Raw genomic sequence first — 27,988 nt, forward strand, 5'->3', positions numbered from 1 at the left:
TTTTTTTTTTTTTTCTTTTCTAATGCCAGTTCCTGGACTCTACTTTCATGTATCTTAGTGAGAAGGGATGGGTAGGGCCCAAAGATTAGCAGACACCCTCGGATAATACAGATGCAGAGAGATCCATATATGTCAACTTACAAAACAGCTTTCATGATGACAGTGTGCTTGTTCCAGCATCTCTCCCTGAGTCCTGCAGCCACTCTGGCAGGTACTAGAGGATTATCAACTTCATTTCACAACCTCAAGGCTCATAGAAGTAAAGGGTATACCCAAGGTCACAGCCACATGTAGAGGAGCCAGGGCTTACAACAGGGCCAGGGAGCTAAAAGTCCAGTCCTTTCAATCTGCTCTTTTTCTAACCTTGTTTAATCATAAAATTCACCTAGAACAGTTGTTTAAAATAGGAAGTTCCAGGCCTCATTCCTGGGGTGTCTGATTCCATAGGTCTGGATAGGTCTTGGGTCCTATACTTTTAATAAGCACTCTCTCCTCCCCCAGGTAATTTTTATAATCAGCCAAGTTCGGGAAAATATAGACTACTATTCTTCCTCAAAGGACAGGGTTTTACAATAGCTCTATTATATTTGCTCTAATACTGTGTATAGATTATTAGTTACAGCATTCCTGGCCTTTACCCTGCCAACAGCCCTCTGTCCCTCCAGCCCAGTAATGACAAGCAAAAATGTCTACAGACATTGTCAAAACACCTCCAGTTGAGAACCACTGCTCTAGGTCCACAAAATGAGTGTACAAACTTGTTTAAATAATAACAACAATAACAATAATAATAATATACAACCAAAACCAAGCACTAAACCATATGCCTTTAAGTATACTTTTAAATTCTTACTTTAAACGAAGATTCACAATAAGAAAATAGTTTCCCTTCAAATTCTAATTGTATTTATTTTTTATTAAGACTCTTTTACTTTTTTGTCAAAGGTCATCCCATTATGTTTTTATTAATAGGTTCAAATAAAAGAGAACATAAGAGGTCTTTCAGGGTTTGAAAATATTCTATTATGGTATGTATCATATATGTTTCATAAAGGATCATTTCAATCCAATTATCCAAAACTTAGTGTAAAAATATGCTATAGCTACAGAGACAAAAACAATTTAAAATAATGAGCCCAGAGGCTATTCTGACTTCTGCAGATCTTTAGTCTTCACTAGGAATGTGACACACATTTATTTTCTTTTAAAGAGCACTATAACGAAAGAAGTATTTATTGGTTAATGCTCTGGTCTTTAACTCATTTCTACTTAGCTCAGTAATTACTGAACTGAAAAAACATTTTGAAACAGCAAGAATCACGTCAATCTTAAATTTTTGGCTAAGTTATGACATTCCAAACAATCAATCTGTTTTTACCTTAGAAATGTTCTTATTTAAATTCCCTACATTCTGTGAAAAGTGTTAAACTATAATACTTGGAGCCGCTTGAGGATATCTAATAATTGATTCCCCAAATTAAATGTATAGTTTTCTTAGAAAGCAAGAAAAAGAAGAAATAGCTTCCCAAAACTATCTGAACTTCTATGATAATGCTGACTAATCATTGGTAAAGTAAGAAAAAAACATGATTATGATTTTAAAGGAACAGAATTCTTATCTACGATTTACCAAATAGGAAATTACATTTTATTTATAGTGACTCTTTTCTTCACATAAAATAAAATAAAATTTAACAGATTCATTTATTTTCTAAAACTATTAATGGGATTTCACTTACCATTGGGTTTTTAAAGAATTCATATTTGGCATAATTTTTTCTAAAGTATAGTTTATTTTCTTCTTCCATTCCCCAGTTAGATAGCACTTCAATCACCAGCTCGTGGTCTTCTATTGTTCTTTCTGTAAGGAATGTATCAATGAGTATGTCAACAGATAGACACATGGATGTAGAGACAAATAAATAGATAGACAAATAAGTAGGTAGAAAGAAATATATGTGGATACATGTATCCATACAAATATATAAAATATGTGAGTATCTTTACTAAATATAGCAAATTTCAACTCAATTCTAGGATAGCCAGATTGATAATATTTTCAGCAGCCTTGAATTAGTAATGTTGATTTTTATACCAAAGCAGACTCTAACCTGAGGAGAAAAATGACAAAATATCACAATGCACTCTTTGGTAATTCTCAATTTCTTTTATTGCTATGTAAATTATAATTAAGTTTGATAATAAATCTGCATTAAGAATTCAGGAGCTATTCTTTTTCTCCAGCTCATCATGATGCCAAAATTAAAATATTTGCCTCAAGGATGAACAATTCACCCCATTAATAGATGAAAAATTTTGACAGGTTCAAAATGTATTTGAAATACATAATCTGGAGAGTTGAGAAAAATTAAAATAAATGCTTTAAAAGGAAAAAATTTAATGTAAGCACATACAATTTTAAGAAACCTAATTTCTTATGGCGCTTTATGCTTTCCAAGCTAATGTTCAGGCAACTATATTTTGTATTAACAATGAAGATAATTAGGTAGGAAAGGAAGGCACTTAGGAGGAAAGGTACTTAAATGTAAATGGCAATGACAACTTTAAAGAGGTGAACATAACATGCACAATTCCTATTTTAGTAAGAAACCTGATGTCTATAGCAGTGATTTTCAAAGAGCCCCAAACTGGAATCTACCCAAATGCCTATCAGCTTGAGAATGAATGAAGAACTTGTGTAATAGCACACAGTGCAAATACATACTACAATACACAACTGTACGGGTGAATTTCACAAACATATTAAATGAAAGAAGTCAGACACAAAGAGTAGTACATAGTACATGACTACACCTACATGAAATTCGATACAGGTGAAATAAATCTGTGGTGTTAGAAATTAAGATAATAGGGATAGTGGGTGAGGGAGTACGGATATGAGGGGAACCACTGGGTGTGGGAAATACTATTTCTTGTTGTGGGTGTTGGATATCCAAGTTCATGCAATATTTGAGAGTTCATTGAGGTGTCCAGATATGGCTTGTTCAATTTTCTTAAGGTAGGTCATACTTCAATAACAGGGTAAAGGAAAGTTACTGTGAAATTATTAATGCAAAACAGGAAGTGAAGAACAGCCAACTAAGGAATGTAGAATTCCTCTGCTATTTATAGGTGCTTCTAGAACCATTCTGGGAAGTATCTGTGTCTCAGACATTCAACACTCAGTAGTGATCTGTGATCTACAACACCCGAACCCTTGAAAGTAATGTCATACTTAAATAGAAGTTTATTCATCTGAAAGGAAGTTCTTGTAAGAGTGCTCAATGAATATGGATGAGTTCAAGTTAAGTGAGTATCAACACTCTGGGTTCTGTTCCTAACTCCAATTGCTCTTTTTCTGTCTCACCGACAAGCTCCCATGCCTCCTCTCTCCTCAGATATCATCATTGGCTCAAATCTTTTCTTTCTCTTTCTTAAACCAATTCACTCTCTCCTCTTCAGCCGTCCCATCTGCCAAGTTCCTTGAGATGGAATCTCTGGCCACAGTTGCTTTCACTCTAGTTCCAGCTGCTAGACTTTCCACCACCTCGTACGCAGTTTTGTCTAAATCCAGAGTCAGTATGGTGGTTCCCCCAAAATATTAAACAATTCCAGCAATGCCAATTCTGAGTATCTAACCAAAAGAAGTGAAAGCAGGGATGGAGAACAGATATCTACACCAATGGCCATAGTAACATCCTTCACAATAGGTGGAAATACCCTACTGCCCACCAACAGATGAATGGATAAACAGATAGTACAAATGTACGATGGAATATTTAGCCTTAAAAAGGAATGATACATGCTACAACATGGATGGACCAAAAAGATATTATATGTAAAATAAGAAGACATAAGAATAGATATTTTAGGGGCGCCTGGGTGGCTTAGTCGGTTAAGCGTCCGACTTTCGCTTAGGTCATGATCTCGCGGTTCGTGGGTTCGAGCCCCACATCGGGCTCTGTACTGACTGCCAGGTCAGAGCCTGGAGCCTGTTTCAGAGTCTGTGACTCCCTCTCTCTCTGACCCTCCCCTGCTCACGCTGTCTCTCTCTCTCTCTCTCTCTCTCCTAGAAATAAATAAAACATTAAAAAAAAAAGAATAGATATTGTATGATTCCATTTATGGAATGGACAAATAAACAAATTCATAGAGATGGAAAGTAGAACAGTGGTGGCCAGGGACTGGGGAATAAGAAGTTATTGTTTAATGGGTTTGGAGTTTCACCATGAGAAGATAAACATGTTCTGCAGATGGATAGGATAATGGTTGCACAATAATATGAATATACATAATGACGATGAACTATACTCTTAAAAATGGTAAATTTTATGTTATGTACATTTTATCAAAATAAAAAAATAAACTTGAAAACAAAGTCTTCTTCCTTTTTCTCTCTTAAACTGCTTTTTCCTAAATTCTCCTACGTCCATTGCCTCTTTATATCCACTCCCACATTCTCCACTTTTGCTATCCCCAGATATCAGCGATTTTCCCTCCAAGTGTCTCTCACACAACCAACAACCCCTCACTAATTCCCATTATCACAGTCTCAGTTTAGACCTTCACCTTTTCTTATCTCCAAACCTCTAGTTTCTTATTCTTGTAATCCAACCTGGACACTGATACCATAGCAAACTTCATAAAACATGTGTCAACATGACTCTTGCTCGAAAAGCTTATCTACTTCCTACTTCCTATGGGATAAACCCATGGAGTCTAGCAGTTATACCATTCATTCATCCATACATTTGACAAATATTTCTGGAAGGCCTACCATGTGTCAGATGTTCATCCTAGGGCTTGGAATTTTGTAGTGAATAAAACAGTCAAAAATCTCTTCCTCATGGAGCTTTAATTCTAATGGGAAGACACAGACTATAAATAAAATATAACTCTTAAAAGGCAGTGATACCCTAATATAGAACAGGGCACAGGAAAGAAGAGGTCATAGGGGAAAGGAACTCATTTTCAACAGCTTGCCAGGATAGATCTCACTGAGAAGGTAATATTTGAACAAAGACCCAAAAAGGGGACGTGAGCCAAGCAGACACCTACAGCAAGAACAGGGCCAAAGTCTTCGAGGCAAGAGCAAGGCTCCAGGTTTGAGGTACAGAAAGGAGATTAATGCAGCCAAAGTTGAGTGAGCTAAGGGGTAAGTACTAGGAGAAATGGTAAGATAAGCAATGATGATAAGTTGGGAGGAGGCTTGGGAAAGACTCTGCAGTGCATAGTGAGGCTCTGGCTTTTCCTTGGGAGTTTGAGGAGAAGTCATTTTGAACAGAGAATTAACATGAACTGACTTATATTTTCACTGGATTGCATCAGCTGCTGAGAACTGATTTTAAAGGCTTCAGGGTAGGGGCATCTAGGTGGCTCAGTCTGTTGAGCCACTTGACTCTTGATTTTGGCTCAGGTCATACCAGGTCATGTCTCACAGTTGTGAGATCAAGCCCCATGTAGAGCTCTGTGCTGACAGCACAGTGTGCTGATCATGCGTGGGATTCTTTCTCTCTCTCCCTCTCTCTCTGCCCTTCCACCACTCACACACGCACTCTCTCTCACTCTGTATCTCAAAATAAAATTTAAAAACTTAAAAAAAAAGGCTTAAAGGTGGAAGGAAGAAGAACATTTAGTAGAATATTGCAATTAATGAGGGGAGAGATGATATGGCTAGGATTAGAGTGGCAGCAATGGAAATGTGGCAGCAGTAGAAGCAGGCAGAATCTGGATATATTCTGAAGATGGAGCCATTCATCCATACATTTGACATCTGAAGATGGAGCCAACAGAATCGGCTGACCAATCGGATACGAAATGGAAGAGAGGGTAGTTAGGGGAGACATCAAGGTCTTCCACCCAAGCTCTTGGAAGGACTATGTTGATATTAATGAGTTTGAAAGACTATAAGAGAAGTGGGTTGGGAGTCAGCAATCACTGAGATATCCAATGGGAAGTCACATCCCTAACAATCTCTCCAACCTTAGTTTGGTCTACTTCTCACACAAACCAGCTGGTATTTTCAAGCTTATGAAAGCCAGGTTCATACTAAAAATACTATTTGCTAGGCATGATATCCATATTTTTTTGCAACTGCACAGGAAGAAAATTTCAATGTAGCCAGCAAAATGTTTGCTAATTTGTTTTACCAACCTGTGTTTCGTTGTACCCATTGCCTCTCTACCACTACACATCATATGTTCTGCCTTCACCTCACTATACAAAGAGGAGAAAAATTACAGAAATGCATTTTCACTGCTTTTGAACTTCACAATAGACCTTTTGAACTTCACAATAGACCTTACCAATCTTTGGCAAATTTAAGTGCTTGGGGAGAATCATGCCTAGCAAACCCTTGCTTGCCTCATACAAGAATCCACCTTCTATCTTCTAGGAAAGGAGTTATAGTTAAGGGGTTGGTGAAGGAAAGGATGGAGTAGAGACTGAGATAGATAATAATAAGTGGATGGCATAGATCCCAAGCATTACTGAATGAGAATGCTTGCAGGATGATGAGTTGATGGTGATAAAACACCAGGTAAGTTTAAGGGTTTAATGTGGCTCAAACCAGAAGGTAGCCTTCAGAGACATCTAGTTTCCAATAGAAGCCCTACATCCAGCATGGCGGAGGAGTCATAAATGAGGGTGACATCAGCGCGGATGAGTCTGTGGCAACCCACTATGAAGAAAGAGCATGGCAACAGTACCACATTGCCAGCAGGTACACAGAAGAGCTAAGAGACGAGCACAAACTAAGGGGTCTTTATGGTACAGTCAATAAGCTTGAGAGGAACAGAACATGAACAGCCAGACAAGAGTTAGGCAAACACTTGTCCTGGGACTTAATGCCTCACCAGAAGGTTGCAGAACTGAAAGCAGGTCTGAATTTGCAACTGAGAACATTTTGATTATTTAACTCATTTATAGAACCTGAATTTATTATTAACCCCAACAAGACTGAGAACAATCCATAATAAATAAATAAATAAATAAATAAATAAATAAATAAATAAATNTAAAGGAAGTTACATTTTTCTAAGTCTCCACCTGAGACCTTTCTCACTCCTATATTTAATTCTTACAATATTTCAGTGGGCTGAATAATGGCTCCAAAGAATAAGTGTTGTCTTATGTGGCAAAGTCTTTTCAGATGTCATTAACTTAAAGATACTGAGAGGAAGAGATTTACTTGAACTATTGAGGTAGGTTGTAAATCCCATCACAAAGATCTTTAGAAGACAGTGACAGAAAGAGATGTGACCCAAACAGAAGACAAAAGGGCAATGTGACCACAGGGGCAGACTCAGGCAACACAGCCACAAGCCAAGGAATGATGACGACCACCAGAGCCTGGATGGGCCAGGAATGGATTCCCTCTAAAGTCCCAGAAAGAGCCTGGCCCTGCCATCACCTTGAGTTCGGCCCAGTGACATCAGTTTTAGACTTCTCGCCTCCAGAAAGGTTACAGATTACACTTCTGTCGTTCGGAGCCACCCGGTCTGTAGGTAAAGTAATATCACGGTCTAACAAGAGTTATATTTCCATTTTTCAGAACAGTGAACACCTCAGGATTTGAACAGCAGCCACGTGTCTCATCCCAAGTCAATGCTTTCCTTCTGCAAGAATTGCCTCTGCCTCTACTACACTCCCACCTGAGGGCACCCCCTGCAGCCTCTGCAGGGCCTCTTTACATCCTGCTCATTCTTTCCATATCAACTAGCATCCTCGCTCATGTTCCTGCACCTCTCATGTTTTAACTGCCTCAAATTCTTTTATTTTGAAATGTGTCAATAAATATTTGCTAATTAAGTCTATAAGCCACATTTTGAGTGTAAGGGGAAGGAAAATAATGGGCAAGATTTCAAATCATATCAGTCTTAACTTCACATGAAAGTAATGTTATGCCCGAATTGCGAGTCCCCAGAGACCTCCAAGGAGCCGTCACTGATGCAAGTACAAAAGGGGCTTTATTACAAGCTCGAGCAGGGGCTCACCCGTCTACCAGCACAGCGGCAGCAAAGTGAAGCCCCGAACAGTGGCGAGCAGGGTTTTTATGGGGGAAAGATGGGGGTGTTACCGTGCACACGTTGTACGTTTTGCATCATTACATAAGCACCAATCATAATTGTACAGCACCCATAGTAACAGCATAGTAACCGTTTTGACCATTCAGTATCTGTGAGGTGTCCATTACGTGTGGTGGGACCCAATCATGACCTTTGAGAATCTTTTGAAATGACCAATTATGAGGTGGGCTCAGAGAATCTACCTGGGGCTTCTGCAAGCGGTGATTGATTGGCAAGTTTGTACAAAGTAACTACCTGCAGCTCCCAGCCCTGACTTGTCTCCAACACTACAGGAATGTTACACATTTCTTTTGATTGGCAGATCCGAGGGCGGTCCTAGGGTGGCCTCAGCTGAGGCTTTTCCTGGAACTGGGACTACGTGCAGCCTGAGGTTGTTTCTTTTTTTTTGTTTTGTTTTTGTTTTGTATTGTTTTGTTTTGTTTTTTATTTTTTAATTTTTTACAAATAGTTTATTTTCAAATTAGTTTCCACATAACACCCAGTGCTCATTCCCACAAGTGCCCTCCTCCATGCCNAGCCCGGGGTTGTTTCTAATGGAGGACTTAATTTCAGGCTCCTCAGTAACATAAATCACTTGAATTTGGACTACCCTCAAAAAGGAAATAAAACAAAAAAGGTAGAAAAGCCAAGCTGTATTTGAACAGCTGTGACGAGTGTGTAATGAAAAGCACTATCAAGTACTATCTGTGATCACCAACCAAGCAGTAGTCTACATGCAGACAAAGCCCAGAGTACTGACCTAGGAAGGAACAAGAAACAGTATAGTGTTTGCAGAAAATTTCATGGAACTTTAATACCACATGTGTAAGTAACGCATTACAAGCATCAGGAAAATATTCTGGTAATCTTAAGAAGAAAAATTTTTTCACAGAAAGCTAGACTAACTAGAGTATATACGTGAGAAAGTGAAAGACATACTTTGCAATCCTTCAAAGAGGATTTCTTGATATTCTATTGAAAATCCAGAGAACATACAAGAAATCAGATAAACAAAGCCCAGAGGATCACATGCAGTTACAGGTTCTCATGTCATACACTCCCCTGGTAATGGAGATAAAACTTTCCCAGTACAGAATCTGGCTTTTCAAAATTGTATTATATTAATAAGCATTTTCAATTTATACATTCATATCCCAATTTGGATGTGCTGTCATATACCATCCTGCAACAAGTCTCATTACATTAAAGGATTAATGTTACAATAATTCAAATAACCCTAAAAGGCATAATTGGTTATCAGTTAATCACATCTTGCAGAAGATTCATGGTTTCTTTTTTTCAAGGCAGACACCTAACTAAATACAAATCTTAACAGGGAGGAGTTCAACATGAAGATACAAGACGCCTACATGGATAACTTTGAGAGGAAAACAAAAACGTTTATAGGGGGTGAAAAGTTGAGGAAGACCAGCATTGTTTTGCTTAGGTTAGGCCTAGCACATCATTACTGAGACCTGAGAAAAAAATGAAACAAATACTGGTCCAGAGGGCTTCTAATTAACTTCTTACTGACGCTTCCTCTTTGGCGCCATTCTAAAACCAAGTGGATTTTAACCAGCCAAAGGATCCCATTGTGTAACTTAGAAGGCACATTTGAAAGATCAAAAAGAAACAAATTAATTCTGCAACTAGAAGCTCTTTTCTACAAAAACTTGACAGCAATGATATTAAGAACTGTCACCCAGAATGAATTCATAGACTTTTTGGGTTGCCTTTTGATAAACGACTCTAGGTAACATTCTCATAAATTCATCATGGCTCTTTTAAAGACCTTATTTTTAAAACTTCATAACTTGATCTAAAATATTATATTAAAATATACTATTAAAACTTGATAGACACAAGTCTGCTTAGAAAACTTTTTAAAGTGTTTTTCAGGCACTAGAAAGTGAATGACAAGGACTATATAACACTTCTATGTAGGTAGAAAAATAGGAGAGAAGCTCTCTTAAATCACTTCAAAACAGCACCCCCCCCAAAAAAAAAAGAGAGAGAAAAGGGGGGAAAGTCTCCAAAAGAGTAAAGAAAAGCTTTCTTAAAACTAAAACAAAAGCTTCATATCACTTTAAGTTTCATTTTTGTTTCTGATAGATCGGTGAAGTGTCATGGCAATACATTGAAACATTACCAAATAATAACAACTACATAAAATTCGGTTTCTATTTAATTTCAGAAACTTTTTCTTTAAAAAAAAAAAAAGGAGATGAAGAAAAAAAAGAAAGGAAAGAAGTTTCTTCTGAAACTGTTGATTCACTTCACTTCAAAGTCTTTTAAAAAAAAACAAAACCTCAATCCTCCCAGAATGGAAAGTGTTCACCTGTGACCTTCTGCCTGGATTTCTTCACTGAATCTACTGAAAGTACAGCGTGGGGCTCAAATAGAAACCTGATTCCCTACTCTTCTCATCACTTGATAAGAGAAGAAACAAAAGTGGCTTTTACCTCTAATTCACCCAGAAAACAATTCTTTGTATACCTTTGTTACAGGAAACTCCAGGAGACAAATGATCCTTGTACTTCTCTGGGCTAGGTAGAAACTACATACATTTTGTCAATCTTATTTTCAGATAAAAATGAACAGCTTCTGACCAAGCAAAACAAAAATTGGAGAAGCAAAGAATTAAATAAGGCTCAATTCTGAAAGTTTCCTTAACCTAAGAAATCTACTTAATACCAGTGAGATCCTTTGGAAAAATTGCTACCACCATAGTCAGCTCCCCGAGTACAATTATTAGGAAAATTTTGACACTTAGTTTGATGGGTAAAAAGGCCCTGCAGATCATTGTTCAACAAATTCAAGTAGTCTTCATATTAACTCAGACTGACCGATCACAGCTTGTATTCATAGCAATCTTACTTTTCTGCAAAGTATTTGCATATACATTACCTCAAGCTGCCTAGTAAATACCTGCAGAGTTTGGAAACTGCTTCCATAAATTCTAAGTTACCAAATGCATCCTAATAAATTTCCGTCTGAGCACTGCATATGATTTCTTTGGCTTCTTTTCTAAGTCTTTTCCTTCTATGTACATTGTAATCCATCCTTTGAACTGCTTGATATAAGTACCTTATAGTTTAGTATGTTTTAGGTCAGAAACCATTTATTTGTCTTAAACCCTGGCTTATAAAGATGTATACAGAGATCCAGCTTTCATGGAATTACTCTAGTTTTAATAATATGGTCACTATTAAGATATTTGCAAAAGGGGTGCCTGGGTGGCTCAGGCAGTTAAGCGTCTAACTTTGGCTCAGGTCATGATCTTACAGTTCATGAGCTCAAGCCCCATGTTGGACTCCTTTCTGATAGCTCAGACCCTGCAGCCTGCTTCAGATTCTGTGTGTGTGTGTGTGTGTGTGTGTGTGTGTGTGTGTGTGTGTGTGTCTGCCTGTCCCCACTTGTATGCTGTCTCTTTTGCTCTCAAAAATAAACAAACATAAAAAAATTTAAAAAGATAGCTGTAGAATGTGTTACAGCAGCTCTGAAGACGGGATATTGACCCAACTTGGAGCTTCAGGAAGATGTCTAAATCTTTAAATTTTCTTACGTTTTTAAAACTGTGCTTGTTTCCTTTTTTCTGATTTATAAAATAATACAACTCCATTGTGGAAAATTTGAAAAACATGGACAGCTGACAATCAGTCCATTTTTAGACTTACCAATCAGGAATTAGCACTTAACATTTCAGTATAATCCTTTCTTGTTTCTTCTCTGGGTCTACATGAATATATATATTTTTTTCATTTCAAAATTTAGAAGACACTGTATATATATATATGTACATACATATATATGTGTATGTATACATATGTACATACATATATATGTGTATACATATATATATACATTCAATCAATGAATCATCATTACGATCTTATATGTGCCCATATCAGTCTTCAAAGGAAGAACTCCAAAAACATGATCAAAAGGTGCATAACTTATATCCTATGGATGTACTTTAATTTATTATATCCCTCTACTGTTATAGAATTAGGTTTTATTTTTCTCATTCATCAGTATTGTAAATAACCCTGTTTGAACAGCCCTATATCTATTTCTTGGCCAAATTTGCTTGTTTCCCACCCCTCAGTCTAGCATGTACTTGTGGGAACATCTCCTCCTAGGACACAGTCCATCATGATCACAGCCAGTGCTTCCTGCACCACTCTTGTTATTTTCAGGATTTGCAATTTCCTAAAGGATGTATAAGAAGCAGTAGTGCCAGTAAGTATCCTAATTGTCTCAAGGAACAGCTGCTTGGAACACAGAAGAGACAGACGTGTCTCCCTACCTGCTCTCGGATGGAAGGGGCTACTCTTCTTTATAAGGCTGAGCGTCTCCTCTAAAACCGTGGCACATTAGCTGGCTGTCAGCTTGGACAGCTGAGGGTTTTCATCTTGTTTTGTTTTCATAGTATTTTTAGGAAATGGCTACCAACTATACCTTAGTACCATTTTTAACTAAAATTCAAGTAAGCTTTGGAAGGGGCATAGCCAGGTAAAGATGCGTGAGAAAAAACTTGCTGAGAATCCTAACAGCTCAAGCAAGAAAACCAGGGAGTGGAAACTGTAGTGTACGCGGGCGACTACAGGCACTTCTTTAATGTGTAAACTTACAGGAAGAAGAGCGGAGACATAAGGCTGGAGATAGGAGAGCTGTCAGGTAACAGGTGCTATAAGCCCTGTAAAGGACCTTGGACCCTAAAGCAAGAAGAATCAGGGCTGCATGCACAAGGATAACCTTGGTATCTAGAGGCAAGTAATATCTAGAGACGAGTAATAAGGCTAACATAATACCTGAGAAGAGAGATGATAAGATCTGAATGCAAGCCACAAGAACACTGAGAAGGAAAAATCAGCTGGACCAGGAAGCAGATTTAGTTAAAGGACTCTTCACTGGTTCATGTTTCCTTTTTTTTTGTTTGTTTTTTTTTGTTTATTTTTAAGAGAGAGAGAGCACAATCAGGGAAGGGGCAGAGAGAGGGAGGGAATAGAGGATCTGAAGATTCCAGATAGACAGCCGCGAGCTGGATGTGGGGCTCAAACTCACGAACTGGCAGCCAGCTGGATGCGGGGCTCAAACTCATGAGCCATGAGATCATGACCTGAGCCAAGGTTGGATGCTCAGCCCACTAAGCCAGCCAGGCAGGTGCCCCACTGGTTCATACTTTCTGCCTCCAGTCTTCATGTGCCACTAGGACACCATGTCTCCTCAGGGCTCAGGTCAGTTTAAGTAGAGGAGGAAGCCCAGTGCCACATAACCTAAAGGCTTCACAATTATTTGTACTGGTGATAAGAGTGGTCGCAATTCTGAGGCTGGCAGGTTACAAACAGCACTGAAAGTACAACCACGTATCAGCTCCAGACAACAGGAAAAACACTTGTGCCTCTTTGTAAAAAAGAAGAAAAAGTGAAGGAACAGCTTCAAAGCAGGTGGCTGTTGTGCACGGCTCCTGTCTTCAAGGGATCACGTGGGGACAGCTGCACACATAAAAATGGTTTCATTAAAAGCCTCCAGTCATTCATTTTGCTTATTAAAGCCACTCCACAATGATATTCACAATGGAACTCTCCACTGTCCCCGGCAATGACACTAAAATACAATTAATTCTTCTTCCCGAGGAGTCCATAGGTATGCGCTTGAGGTATTGTGTTAATTGCCACTGCTTCATACCGTGGCTTCAATTAGGAATCAAAATGGGAGCAAGACAAACAAGGATCCCATTAAGTTCCAGAGGACTTAAAAGTGAAGTTTCTGCCCCCACCCCACTCCCCTCTCAAGTCACTCACACGGATTGTAAAAGCAGAGGGCTCCATCTGGGGAACTACAGTGACATCCAGTGGCTATGAAGTAAAACACACCAGCTACAAAACGTCAACATGTGAGAGAAGGGCAAATATTTGTAGATGCAGTGATGTTTTAAATTCAATGTCTATAAAACTGTGTGCTGCTAGAACCTCATCATAATATGACCCAAAATCAGGCAAATCAGAGAGTCATAACAAAATGAGGATGTTTAGCTGCCTTCAATGATTTACTCTGCCTATTAAAATTCTCAGCAACACACATTAATAATTACTGCCAGAGGATATGAAATATTGATATTGTATTCAAAGTTCCAAAGTCATGTTACCGTTTATGCTGTATACACATTCAAGGAGAAGTAATTTCCAACATGATCTTGCTCAGCCAAAAGAAATAACTAGCCTTGCTATAAAGTGAACTGGGGTAGATCGGTTTGCTCCCAATAATTTTAATACCATTTGGCAAGAAAATTTTACCTAAAAATGTTTTTGAGGGTTCAAAACGTTAATTTGCACTCACACCATGCCTGTAAGACAGAGAGATGCAGAGTAGACAGAGACGACCCAACCACAGAATCCCAGGACCAGATGTGTAGGGGGCTGAGGAAAGACAAACTCACTTCAATGGAAAATGCATAGACTTTAGAATCTAAAAGGACCTAGATCTGAGCAATGTTTGACTCTGGGCAAGGTATTTCATCACTGAGTCTTTGTACTCCGATATGTAAAATGGAGTTTAGAAAAACCGATCTTGCAGGGTTGCTATGAGGCTAAGTAATAAGAGCATCTATCAAGATTAATGTTAAACCTCTATTCTGTGCCTTGGACATATAAGATGCACATTAATAGTAGCTATCACACATATGCATTTATATTACAAATACTAATAAGATTGAAGTTTCCTTTGCCACAGAAAATGTCACTCTGAAAACAGACTTTAGATTCCATAGGCATACTATATTTTGAATATCAAGTTTCCCTCCTTCTGACTTTAGGAATCTGTGGTGTGTGTTACTAGATCAGAAGACAACAGGAGCACACTTATTTTAACGACATAAAATGTCTCTGAAACTTTCCTAAGCTTATCTTGGTCATTAAAGTGAACTAAAGTACAGAGAACCCTTAACTCTTATCTATCCTACAAGTCACAACGTTCTTGTCAATAATGCTTCAGGGTCTCACAAATACTGCACCTCATAACTGAGTAGACTATACCATGAAGGTGGTACAAGGGGCATGAGCAACCAGAAGAAATTACAGATGGGCCAGGATCAATCCAGGAAGTCACAGGTAATTTGATGTAGAAGCAAAAAAAATTGGCTTAGTCTCTAAAAGGTTCAATTCTGGCCTTCTTACCAGTATACAGTTGACCCTTGAACCGTGTGGAGGATAAAGGTGAAGATCTCCCCTTATAGTCAAAAATCTGTATGTAACTTTGGACTCCCCCAAAACTTAATTACTAATAGATAGCCTAATGTTGGCTGGAAGGCTTACTGGTAACATCAACAGTCCAGGAATACATATTTTGACGTTATATGTATTATATACTGTACTCTTATAATAAAGTAAGCCAGAGAAAAGAAATGTTATCAAGAAAATTTATAAGGAAGAGAAAATAAATTTACAGTACTGGACTACATTTATTGGAAAAAAATCCATGTATAAGTAGATCCATGGAGTTTAAACCCACGTTATTCAAGGGTCAACTGTACCTCCAAAACTGAATCAGTATCATACTGCTCTCTGACTCCAAGACCTCCAGTCACTTTTTCTGTCACTCAATGGAAAAGTCATGCCCCTCCGTGGCCTAGGAGACCCTACATGTGCTGGCTCGGCAGCTACCCTATTGGCATCCAATCCCTCATTCCCCACTTATTCCAGAAGTGCTGGCCTCTGGCTGCTGCCTGAGCACACTGCCACAAATATTCTCCTCCACATCATGCTGTCAGGGACATCTCCCTTGATCCCCCTGTTTAATGTGTATCTCCCGGGGCGCTGGGGTGCCTCATTCGGTTAAGGGTTCGACTCTTGATTTCAGCTCGGGTCATGAGCGCACGGTTAATGGGTTCTAGCCCTGCACAGGGCGCTGCACTGATAGTGCAGAGCCTGCTTGGGACTCTCTGTCTCCCTCTCTATCTTCCTCTCCCCTTCTCCTGTGTGCTTTCTCTCTCTCTCTCTCTCTCAAAAAAATAAAAATAAGAAATAAAGTGCATTTCCCACTCATCCCCAGCATGCTCCTTCCTTCCTCCTGCCTTCCTTTTCTCCCAGTACGGGCAATTCCAGCTTTTCAAAAGTTCACATTACACCACTTTGGATTTACAAAAGACCTACATTTGGATTTACAAAAGTGCCTGTTCTTGCCAACCCGCAGAAATCCAAAGAGGATTTTCACTTCTACATAAAAAGGTGAAAAGTGAAAATGCCAAGTGGCATTTGCTTTGCAGCGAGCCCTTACAGAGGCAGCACGCACCTGGGATGGAGAGCAGCCAGAGTGGCCCCACCAAGTTCCTTCCAAGGACCTACACTCAGCATCCCAGCATCAAGCTACCGTAGCTTTGAACTTAGTCTGTGAGCATCTGGGCTTTTTCTGGACTTATTCTGTTCATCTGTTGGCAAGATGTGCCCTGAGATATCAGAAAATTCTAAGAGAGGTTATTTCTGGGGTCTGGAAATGCTCAAATACTTTTCCATATAAATTAATGGTAAATGCTTCTTCAATTTATACAGTTTCAGCTTAAGAAAATTTTCATAAGAGCACTCTACTTTTTGTATCAGGAGAAACCTATACTTATTGTCACCTAAGGGATTACAAATTTTAGTCATTTGCCTCTTTTCTTTCTCTTCTCTCAAGAATGCAAACGCACAAAGGCAGTGTTTTTTGTTTTTGTCTATCATGCTCATACTGTACCCCCGTGATCTAAGGCTTGGTACAAAATAGTCAGTAAATATCTGCTAACTGTTTGAGGAAGTCAACAGGAAAAAGCACGGAGAGTTCCTAGTTTTTGCGGAATCTGTAAAGTGAAATGAAAAAAAAAGAAAAAGAAAAATACTCAAGATGTATTTTTAAGTGCGCACATGCACATACACACACACACACACGTGCACACACACACACATACACACATATACACAAAGAAGGTAGTCTACAAAAGTAAATAATAGTATAATTACAGATTACGTTAAAATAGAGAAATTAAATAAATAATAAGTGAAGAAAATAGATAGTCATTAACTATCATCTAATGTTTAAGTGTATCCTTACAGAAATAAAGCAGCTAATAAATAAATACATAAATGGAAGATGGTAAATCTAATATGCATTAGTATTTGGGTAGCATTATGTTTGCAGTTTTTCTACTCTTTAAAGATATAATCTGAGTGAAAAGAAAAAGAAGGAAAAAGAACCCAAGTATACTGAGGAACTCCATTTTCTTCCCATAATCTTTGGCCTGATGCATGGCTGATGAAGCCATGAGATAATATTCTCACATCTTTGATTTTATTTCAGCATTTCTAGAAAATAGAGTAATGGAGAAATATATTTCTATTTGATGCCTAAAAGCTTACATTTAGTATGCAACTCAAATTAATTCCCATCATTCCATCTGAAGCCTCGACATTAAGAGACCTGTGCGTTTTATTGCTTAATATCACTTGCTGTGGTCTCAGTGATTTACAGGGTAGATATTTATTATCAAGCTTCAAGCTATTTGTTAGAGATAAACTTTAGTGACTATAACCAAAAAAATTGTTTTTAAAGTGGCTCCCAAAGAAAAAATTAATAGTATAAAACACTGTAATTTCATATGCTAATTAACAGCAGAGGTAAACAAGATAGTTTAGAATAGGGCAGATGTCTGTTGAGAGGAAACAACACACTTTAAGGAGATTAATGGTCATTGACAGAAGTTAAATTCGTCACAAGCGTCAATGCAGAAAATGTGTGTTGAACTTTTTCTGTCCTAGGAAGGCGATGACAGCAAGTTGCACCGGCCAGTATAGCACACTTTCAGTATTCAGGTTCTCTGTGAACGTTATCTTATATGGCCTAAATTAATTAATTAATTAATAAAATAAAAAGTATTTTGCAGATATGACTAAGAGACCTTCAAATGAAGAGAGTATCCTGGATTATCTGGGTAAACTCTAACTGGTGCCATTATTATAAGAGAGAGGCATATGGTGATTTGATACAGACGGAAGAGGAAAATCCAGTGTGACCATGGAAGGAGAGACTGAATTGCCACGGCCACAGCTGAGGAATGCCGGCCACCACCAGAAGCTGGACGAGTCCAGGAAGAGCCGCTCTTCCAGAGCCTCCAGAGGAAGTGCATCCCTCCCAATGCCCTACTTTCAGCCCAGTGATACTGATTTCAGACTTCTGGCCTCCAGAGCTGTGAGAATAAGCTTTGTGGTTGTTATAAGCCATCAGGGTTATAGCAACTTGTTAGAGCAGCCACAGGAAACAAATATGGAATTCAAAGAATTGGATGGCATTGACACAACAAACCCCTTTCTTTTTTACTACTTATAATGGGAACATATTTTTTAACACTAATATCTGTAAAAATAAGAAAAGGTGAAATAAAATTGTTGCCAAATTCTGTCTCACTCCAACAGAAGAATGAAAATTCTCTTAACTTATTTTTAAAAATGGAGGAAAATGCCCTCTACCTTTTACAACACAAAGCTGCATTTCCAATTCACAAACTATGTTTAAAGATTACCCTTTATGTTTATGACTTTAAAAGATAAAGGAGTAAGTTAGTTCTTCTAGAAAAATTTAGGGTTTACACATCCATAAAAGAACCAACAGTGTAGAAATTTCCCACATCTGCACTATAGCCAATTCACAAAGTACTTCAAATATCAGCTTATTTTTATTAACTTCTCAAAAAATGTTCACTGTGCTATCAAAGATGATTATGAAATTTATCTTTCTGTCAACTTGGACTCTATGTTTTGGCTCCCAAATTTCCCTAACTCTTAATTTAAACAAAGAAGTGTGCTTAATGTGTAATATTTCCACTCTTACTTTCATGTTGTGCTACATTCTTCCCAACCACCAACACCAAAAATAAAGAAAAAGACTATTCATAATTCTCTTCTATTTTTCTATGTCTGAAGAAAATCTTTGCCATATGATTGAAACTATAAGGAACAGAAAAGCAATGATATGGACTATGGTCCTGTATCCTTACCTAGACCTATGTGAGGCAGATGCTCAAAAAGGGTCCAGCTGTGGTCATCAATGTAATGATTCTTCAGGATCAACAGCTGGCAAACATCTCGGGCAGTTATGTCACTGGGTACCTCTACAGCCCTGCTGGTTTCATCTTCACTGTACACTTTAATTACCTGTGTAGGTAGAAATAGAAAAATGAGCTAAAATAGGCTATTAAAAAATATCATTCTAATAAGTCATCAAACTTATTGGCTGAGCTAATTACCAAGTCCTTATATGGATTCTTGTACATTTAATTTTCTGAACCACTGAATGAATGTTGCCTATTCAAGACTTGTTTGTAACATGTCAAAAATCACTATGTCTGACAACTTCTACTCTCTTCTCTTTAGTGTCTAAACTAGAGGACATGCGATGACCATTTGCTGTCATTCCTCTACCACTCTGGTCTATTGAAAGGCTATATATCTCTTAACAATATTTAAAAATTTCCATTCCATTATTTATTTTTTTTATTATTATTTTTTTAAATGTTTTATTTATTTCTANACCCAGGCGCCCCTCCATTCCATTATTTAAATCCTACAATCCAAGTAACGCAGGCTATTCATTCCCAGATATAGGTAGGTAGTAGAAGCAGTAAGTAAAATCAGGCTTTATGAAAAGATTTCTCTATTTTCAGGTTCTGGAAACTGGCAAAGACTGGCTAGATGTGGACCATATCCTTTTTTTCCCCCTTGCAATTAGTTGTGTCCATGGGATTGAGTTTTAGTCAATGGAATCTAAGCACATTCAGTGTTTCATTTTCAGGCCTAGCCCATAAAAATCTCCCACATATTGCCCCCCATTCTGTTATGCCACCCTCCCACTGAATGGAAATGACAAGGACCTTGGGGGGAGAAAAGCCATAGAACAAAAAGAACCTTTGTCCAATCATGACCACATGAAAGGTGCCCAATTAAGCATGCCCATATGGAGTTTTGACATGAACAAGAAATAAACTTCCATTGTGTTCACTTACTGTGAATTTGTATTTATCTATCACAGCAGCTAATGTTATCCTAAATTATACAGAATTAGAGTTTCATATACAATACTCCGCTTAACATTTACCAAGTTGTGTAATGTATTGGAATTTCCATTATTAACTATGGTATGTTATATATTAATTAAATTAATTATAAAAAGATAAATACCTATGATAATAGCATAGTAAGAGCAACATACATACACACACAAGTGGGAAACAGTAAGAAAATTCACTATAAGAAATACACTTGTTACAAAAATATAGACATTTCAACATTTTTAGTAATTCAAACAAATGCAAATAAAAATTATTTATCAATTCTGTCCTAACATTTTTTTTACTGCTTATTTATTTGGAGAGAGAGGACATGTGCATAGCAGGGGAGGGACAGAGAGAGGAAAGAGAGAATCCCAAGCAGGATCTGCATTGTCAATACATAGCCCGATGCAGGGTTTGGTCTCACAACCTGAGCCAAAATCAAGAGTTTCATGCTTAACTGACTGGGTCACTCAGGTGCCCCTGCCCTACTGATTTTTTTAAAATTACACTTAATAACAGTGTGACAAAATACTTGCTCTTTTACAGTGATAGGGGTGATATCAGTGGTAAAACTATTTTGGACACCTATTGGAAAGTATTCAAAAGCACTAAAAGGTCCATTCCACGGACTCAGTAATTTCACTTAGGTAAACCATCTCAGCAAATCTGTCCTAAATGTGGAAAATGGCTTTACGCATAGACATATCCAGCTGAGCATTACATATAATTCTATTAATCTAAATATTCAACAATAAAAGAATGGTGAATGACAATACTTTCATAGAATGGAATATTATATAATGCTTCAATATGCTATTCAAGGAAATGGTATAGGAACTTTAAAAAATTCATAGGTAAATGAAAATCATGACCCCAAAATATCCTTTACACGGTACAGTGCAAATTTCCTTGTTAGACTGGCTACCAGGCACCTCCCTGTCTTCTCTAACAATCTTCTGGGGGCCTTTCAGAGCACACTCCCTCCCTCACCATCGGCAGGGACAGCTTCTCTGAGCCGGCTGTTTAATACTCAGGAGCTGCAAGTCAGGCATCCAGCTTGGAAACAGCTGGTAGGAGCATGGTAGGAGGCGTAGACAAAAAAATTATTTTTACGGCCAGTTTACCAGTATGAACTGGTACCACTGGTACCACTGCCTCAGACCCCTTACAAGGTGCATATCCTTTGCTAAGTGTTTTAATATAAGGCTGTCACAGACAGAGACTGTTGTTTCCTTCAGAGAGCTTAAAGTCTAGTAGGGAAAGCAGTATTAAAAAAAATAATAATTACAAACTAAGGCATAAAAGTGCAGCGTATTACTGATCATAAAATGGTGGTTAGGAGATACCTGGAAGGTATCTGTGAAAAAGCAACATTTAAGCCAAGATTTGAAGTAAGAATGGGCAAGGGCTAGGCAAAGAGAAGGTGAGAGCATTTCAAGCTAAAAGAACAGAGGTCCCTCAGGTGAGAAGGAATTTGGCAAGTTCTGAGGACTGAGAGGAGTCAGGGACTGAGAGCAAGCCTGGCCCTAAGGGAACTGAGGTGGGAGGCAGGATGGCGGTAATAGGGATATAGGTCCTAAGTTCAGAAATGACTTAAGAACCATAGAGCTTTTAAGTAGTAAACAAACACATTGGCATGGATACGTCTGGCAAGGGAAAAAGGGAAAAACACAGGAAAAACAGAATCTAGGACTGAACCCTGAGAAGTAGCAATACGTAATGATGACTTAGAGGCCAGAAAGTCTGAAAGGGAACGTGAGATAAAAAGAGACCCAGGAAAAGTGGGAACACATGGAATAAAGCCCAAACTCTCGAACGCACACAGTATGTATATTCTCGGAAACCAGCCTATATTACAGGTCATTCTATGATCCTAGACAAATAGGACAGGTACTTGCAAGCTGTTCCGTCTTAGTTGCATGTGAGGTACCCTCTAACCGGGGTCAATGCTCCAACCACCACCAACATGCCTTATTTGGCAAATTTGTACTTCTTGTTTGGCCCCAGTGTCCATGGCACTTCCTCCAGAAAGCCTTCCCTGACTGCTCAAGGCTTTGTAATTTATAGTACTCTTTTACATACTCTTATTTGGTAATTTTCTATTTGCAGGCCCTTCTCTTCAATTGTACTGATAAATTCCTTCAAAGAAAATCTCTGTTTACCATTTGACATCATATTTCAGGTACCTGGCCCAAGGCAGGGTATGTATGGCTTAATAAAGATCTTTGGAACAAATGAACTTTGTACCCCTGTAGAGCCAAAGTGTTTGTCATAGTATGTACTCAATACCTATTTATAAACTTTAATTTAAAAATATTTTCGGTTGCAACGTATATGATTAATTAAATTGTAATGCTCAGTAAATTCAAATTCTTCTCAATGATCCACAGATATACATGTTTTCTTATAAACAGACCTAGGCAAGTACTGACTCAATATCGCTGTTTGTGGGCAGTGCTAAGATTTGCAGTCATTGAGGTTGCTGCACAGAGTCAAATGAAAAAGGTCATGAAAATACATCGCCAAGATCAGATGCAACTCTTTGAGCTTTCATGTCAATTCATTTGTTTTCTGGTTAACACATGTGGTTCACTAAGATCCCAAAACCTGCCTGGAATCTCCATGTTTCCCGAGATTGCACGCAAGGAGGCTACTGTTCTTAAGTGTGTGTCCTGAGGATCTGTGTCGGTGCCAGACAACTGGTGGGATTCTAAGGGATGCCGTCCACTGTACCTCCATGTGCTCTGGCTAATGCTGACCAGGTCAGGCCTTGCTGCATGCTCCTGACAAAAGCAATGTGAAGACAACTTCTCTGGAGACGAAAAGAGAATCCAACCCTGTGGCTGCTCCTTCATGTGCCGCAATGATGAGCCACTGTTTCAATTCCCTCAGAGGCCAGCTGGCAAATCTCTCGTCAGAAGATGGGGGGCAAATGGGAATGACATGGAGGCTGCTGGGAAGGCTTCCTGACTACCCATGTTTTCTTTCTTTTTAAAAAAATCTTTTTAAATATGTATTAATTTTTGAGAGATAGAGACAGAGATAGAGAGAGAGGGGACAGAGACTGAGCCTGAACCGAGGAGGGGCAGAGACAGAGACACAGAATCTGAAGCAGGTTCCAGGCTCTGAGCTGTCAGCATAGAGCCTGACGAGGAGTTAGAACTCCTGAACCATGAGATCGTGACTTGCGCCGAAGGTGGATGCTCAACTGATTGAGCCACTTGGGCACTCCTTGACTACCCATGTTTTCTTGCAGAGAACTCCATGACCAGGGTTAACAGAAGTATGCCTCTTACTTTTCGTGCTCTATTTTTTAAATCTATTATGTCTTTTATAATATTAAAAGAAATAAGAAATTAAAAAAAAAAACTGGAGACATTCTGAAGCCTAAGCCAAATTCAAGAAGTGAACAAGAGGCAAATTTGGGGAAGAAGGAAAAGGCATCTAACCAATTAGGAAATGCCATTATTTTCCTAACAGTATATTACTGCAAATTTGAAAGAAAAAGGTTGCCAAGAATCAAGACACATAAATTTAGAAGGGCTAGGCCAACTCAAATTTTTAGAACAGGTGGATGTACTTATTTTAAAATAAATAACACCTACTGGAAGAAAAGCTTGGTACCTTTGTTTGAACTCTTTTTCAAACTTGTATTTTTTAACTCTCATTTAAATGAAATTTACTCAAAATATACATTCACTGAAGAATGAGAAAATTATATTTTAATTGATATTCCACAGCAGTAAATCCCTGTCATCTCTCAAATCTACTCAATAATTGTGAAAAATTTCTTATATCACAAAGGGGTGTCTTGTTAAAAAGCCTCATTTTATTAGTATTTATTTCTCCATAAAATATATGAAAAAAAGGGAAAGCTGATCTAAGCCTTAACTCTCTACCTGAGTTGAATATGCCTCTTCCCAAAAGTATAACTACACAAAATTGTACTATTTAAGAAAAAAAGTCCAATCATCTGAAAACCTACTTGACTAGTATGGATTAAAACTAAGTTAAAAACCTTTGTGATCAGGTAAAAAAGCAAATAACTGGGCTGTTCTTAAGAATTGTTACAGCAACATAATGGTATCCTGTGTCCTCTACATACTGAGTGGTAGCAAAGAAATTTTAAGATCATATTTTTTTAAGATCAATCATAATTATGCTACTTAATAAAGGGATATTATAATTTCCAGGTCGGTGATCCAAATTCTCAGCTTGCTTTATAAAGTGAAAAACAGGAGGAGACACATATTATTTATACCAACTGATCATCTGAAATTATATACCAGCAGGCAGTAATCCTGCCTAACACTAAAGAAATATAGGAACTTTCTTTGTTTCATCAATGACCAGATAGATACTTGACCAGCAAGAGAGACATGCACTGATAAGGCCTATCTATAACATCCCAGCAGCATAAACAAGGAGAGTGGCCAAGGACAGCCAACAGTGTACACACAAGCCTTGCCCGGTCACTGTAATCCTGACAGTCAGAGCAGCCTTGGCCTTTGGAGTGGTTTACAGCTTGGAAAACTTCTCCAGGAGCATATGGCAACTGGCCGTGAACATGTACCACGTGGACAAAGTAGCCCCTCCAGGGGATTTGCTGGAATGTGGGTGGAGCCCATCTCTGTTTTGGCTGACATCCTTATCAAGGCAGTTCATAGGCTTTATACTTCAACTCCCCTAGACTGCCCTCCATAAAAGTAAATAGAGGCAAAAGATTAAAAAATTAATATAACCCATTTTCAAAGCGGTAGACACAACAATGTTCAAGTAGATAGAGATGGCAAGAAATGGTTAACGTTTTAGAAGAAAGCTGGAGGCCCCTAAAGCCTTAATTAAGACTAAAAGATATACAATATTTAAAAATCAGACAATGGTCATTTCTGAAAAAATAAAGGGATCAGATTTGAAAGTCAATTCAATATGTATCACCTTGCCCCCAAAGCACACATGGTATTCATCTGCTACAAGCGCTGGAAATTCTGATTCTCAGAGCAGATTATTCAAAAGTCTTAGGAAAGCAGGAGGCAGGGGCCCAGCGGGCAGCCCCCTGCTCTTCCCTGCGGAGCCCAGGAATGTGATGGTATGGGAGAGCCAGTCCTTTCCCACCCTGGTTTCATCCTGGAATATTTGAGACAAACTCAGGACTGTCATCTGGTCATGCGGCAATGTTACAGAGCAGAAAGGGCATGGGTGAGCGATTAGTACAGGGTGGCTTCCTCCCCTTTAGCCTCTGTTTTTTCACAGGAGGGGGATCAGAGGAGGGATAATCACTCAGCAAGTAAAAAGTAAGCATGGGTTATGCATAAATACATGGCCAAGAATCCACAGAATGAAGTGAGAAAATTTTAAAATAAAGAAAGAAAAGAAGAAGAAAGACAAAACGGGGGGGAAAGATCCTTGGGACATGGTTATTTCTTGTGCCAAAGTTTCTATTTTGGGAAAATTTAAATTTCATTTTTAAATTAACTACATTTAAATACTACATTTAATATTAAATCAAACACTGACTCTTATTAATTACTATTTATTTTAAAATAATTTAAACACCACATTTAAATACTAAGACGTTACCATGAAGAAAAGTATATAACTTCTAAAAAGAAACATAAATTTATTTACTGTATCCATTAATTATATATGTTGTTTACACATGGGTAATAAAAGGTAAGAAATAAGGCCCTTAGAAGTGTGACCTCAACTAGGTCCCAACGAAAGTTTATTTTCTATAGCTCTTTAAAAGTTTATCATCCAAGTGCAGTAGGATTATGAAGCTATCTTTTAATGTTTCCATTTTTTTCTCTATTATTTTTAATAGATAGGCAATGTACCTACATCATGAGAAATATTTTTATATCAAGGTCAGAGTGGCCCTGGGCTTTTATATTCTTCTAAATAAAGAATGCAGTGTCCTAAGATAAAAGAAGACATTCTTAGATATTTTGAATTAAGTAACTCAGTGTGTTCCCTTGAAGGAAATGGAAAATAATATATTCATTATTACTTATTACAAATCTCTAACAAAATGGTATACTTTAAAAACCAAAAACCATTCCAAAAGACCCTAACAACTCAAGGGAACTACTGCTTCTTTATTACCACTTTGTTTTATTTTTCTAGCTGTCAAATATTTATCAAGAGCAAAATAGTACATGGTTTAGAGAAGTCAGGTAGTAGGATGTCTTAAATTCTCTCCATTAAAAAAGATATTGAATCATTATTTTACTTGAGCATGAGCAGTACATGTTCAATTAGTTGTAAGATATTAACTCAAAATATGTATTGTCACCAATATCAGAAATTGACCGGCACAAACTCGTCTATTCCTTATCCTTGTTGCTCATTTCAGAGCTACACCCTATAATCCTTTCCTTATTCTCTAACGCCAAACCTACTAATACTATTTTTTTCTCAGTTTCTTGAAACAGTCATGCTCGTTCCTGACACAGGGCCTTTGCATATACTATAGCTGCCTTTACACTGTCTCTCCATCTTCTACTTTTCATCCCTCAGATGAACGATTATTTCTGTGGGTAAGTTTCAATGACCCTCTCAGTTTAGGTCCAGGCCCTCTGTGCCATGTATGCATGTGCACAACCACATGATGACTATCCATCAGCCTCCAATGCTCAGAATTCTGTACGACAGCAGGGATGAGGTCACTGTTTTCTTCTCCTTGTGTCTCCAGCAGTTAGTATAGTACCTAGCACACAGCTGATAATCAAAACTATTCTTATAGTGATGAATGAAGCCATCATGCATTGCTCTGCAGGAGACAACATTAAGGCATTCCAAAACAGTAGCTTTGAGACCTCAGAGGGTTAGAAAACCTCCAGGGGACAAAAAATACATGGATACCAAAGAGAAAACACAAGCAAAGTTTTCTTGAAACCTGTGAACTGAATAAAGGTGGAGAAGGTGACTTCTCTGGCCCATTTCAATTCTGGTATTCTGTGAGAATTAAAAAAAAAAAAAAAAAAGGAGGAGATATCTGNGACAAATATTATGAGTAAAGACTCCAAGGATCAAAGAAGCAAAAAACACGCATGCAGCAAGAGATGGACCATTCTGCCAAGAGCAGAGGAATGAAATTATGAGGAGCAGGTGAAGAAGCACAGGTGTTAGGAGGCATGTTCAAGAAGGCTCTTCACTCAGCACTGCGGACCCCTGGTTTCCATCAGTGCAAACCAGCAGGGAGCCCACCACAGAGGGGAGCAGTTTTCAGATCCACAAATGACAGAATGCCTTTTTCCAACAGCTGGAAGGAAATAGAGAATTCAGTTTTAAATGGAAGTTTACAAAAACACGTTTACAAACTGGTAAGAGAATAATGACAAATAGCCACATGGTCACCTAACCATTTAGGTACAGGTTCAGCCAGGAGTAACAGAAAATCTACCCTAAGATGGTTTATTAACCAAACAGGTTAATTTTTCTCTCACATTTGATATCAAAGGCAGACGGCTCCAAGTTCGGTGAGGCAGATCCATCGTCACCACTGACTGAGCCAGGCTCTTTCCCTTAGTCCCCAGTCCTCAAGGTCACAAGCTGGATCACCCCCACACCATCTCTCAACTTGTCTACATTTGTATGTGATTTCATCTCAGTGGGAAAATCATGGGGCCTGTCTGGATAAATAGATAAACGAATTCAGAGTTAAAGGGCCTGTGTTACTGGGGCGCCTGTCTCAGTCGGGTAAGCATCCCGACTCTTGATTTTGGCTCAGGTTATGATTTCACGGTTCCTGAGATCAAGACCTGAGTCAGCGTGCGCACCGACAGCGTGGAGCCTGCTTGGGATTCTGTCTCTCTCTCTCTTTCTCTCTCAAAATAAATAAACT

General features: G+C 38.3%; 1 protein-coding gene across 2 annotated transcripts in view; it reads right to left on the reverse strand.

The window, feature by feature from the left end:
- Positions 1 to 27,988, reverse strand: part of GRB14 (growth factor receptor bound protein 14) — a 115,940-nt gene that overhangs the window by 23,882 nt on the left and 64,070 nt on the right. For both annotated transcript variants that reach the window (XM_077756761.1, XM_077756760.1), the window contains 2 exons: positions 19,090 to 19,246; positions 1,740 to 1,861 (listed from right to left, as the gene is read on the reverse strand). In XM_077756761.1, the coding sequence (XP_077612887.1) occupies positions 1,740 to 1,861; positions 19,090 to 19,246 (279 nt within the window). The remainder of the gene's footprint in view (positions 1 to 1,739; positions 1,862 to 19,089; positions 19,247 to 27,988) is intronic.

The sequence above is a fragment of the Crocuta crocuta genome, unplaced genomic scaffold (assembly GCF_008692635.1).
Source record: "Crocuta crocuta isolate KB4526 unplaced genomic scaffold, BGI_CrCroc_1.0 scaffold359, whole genome shotgun sequence".
Lineage (NCBI taxonomy): Eukaryota > Metazoa > Chordata > Mammalia > Carnivora > Hyaenidae > Crocuta > Crocuta crocuta.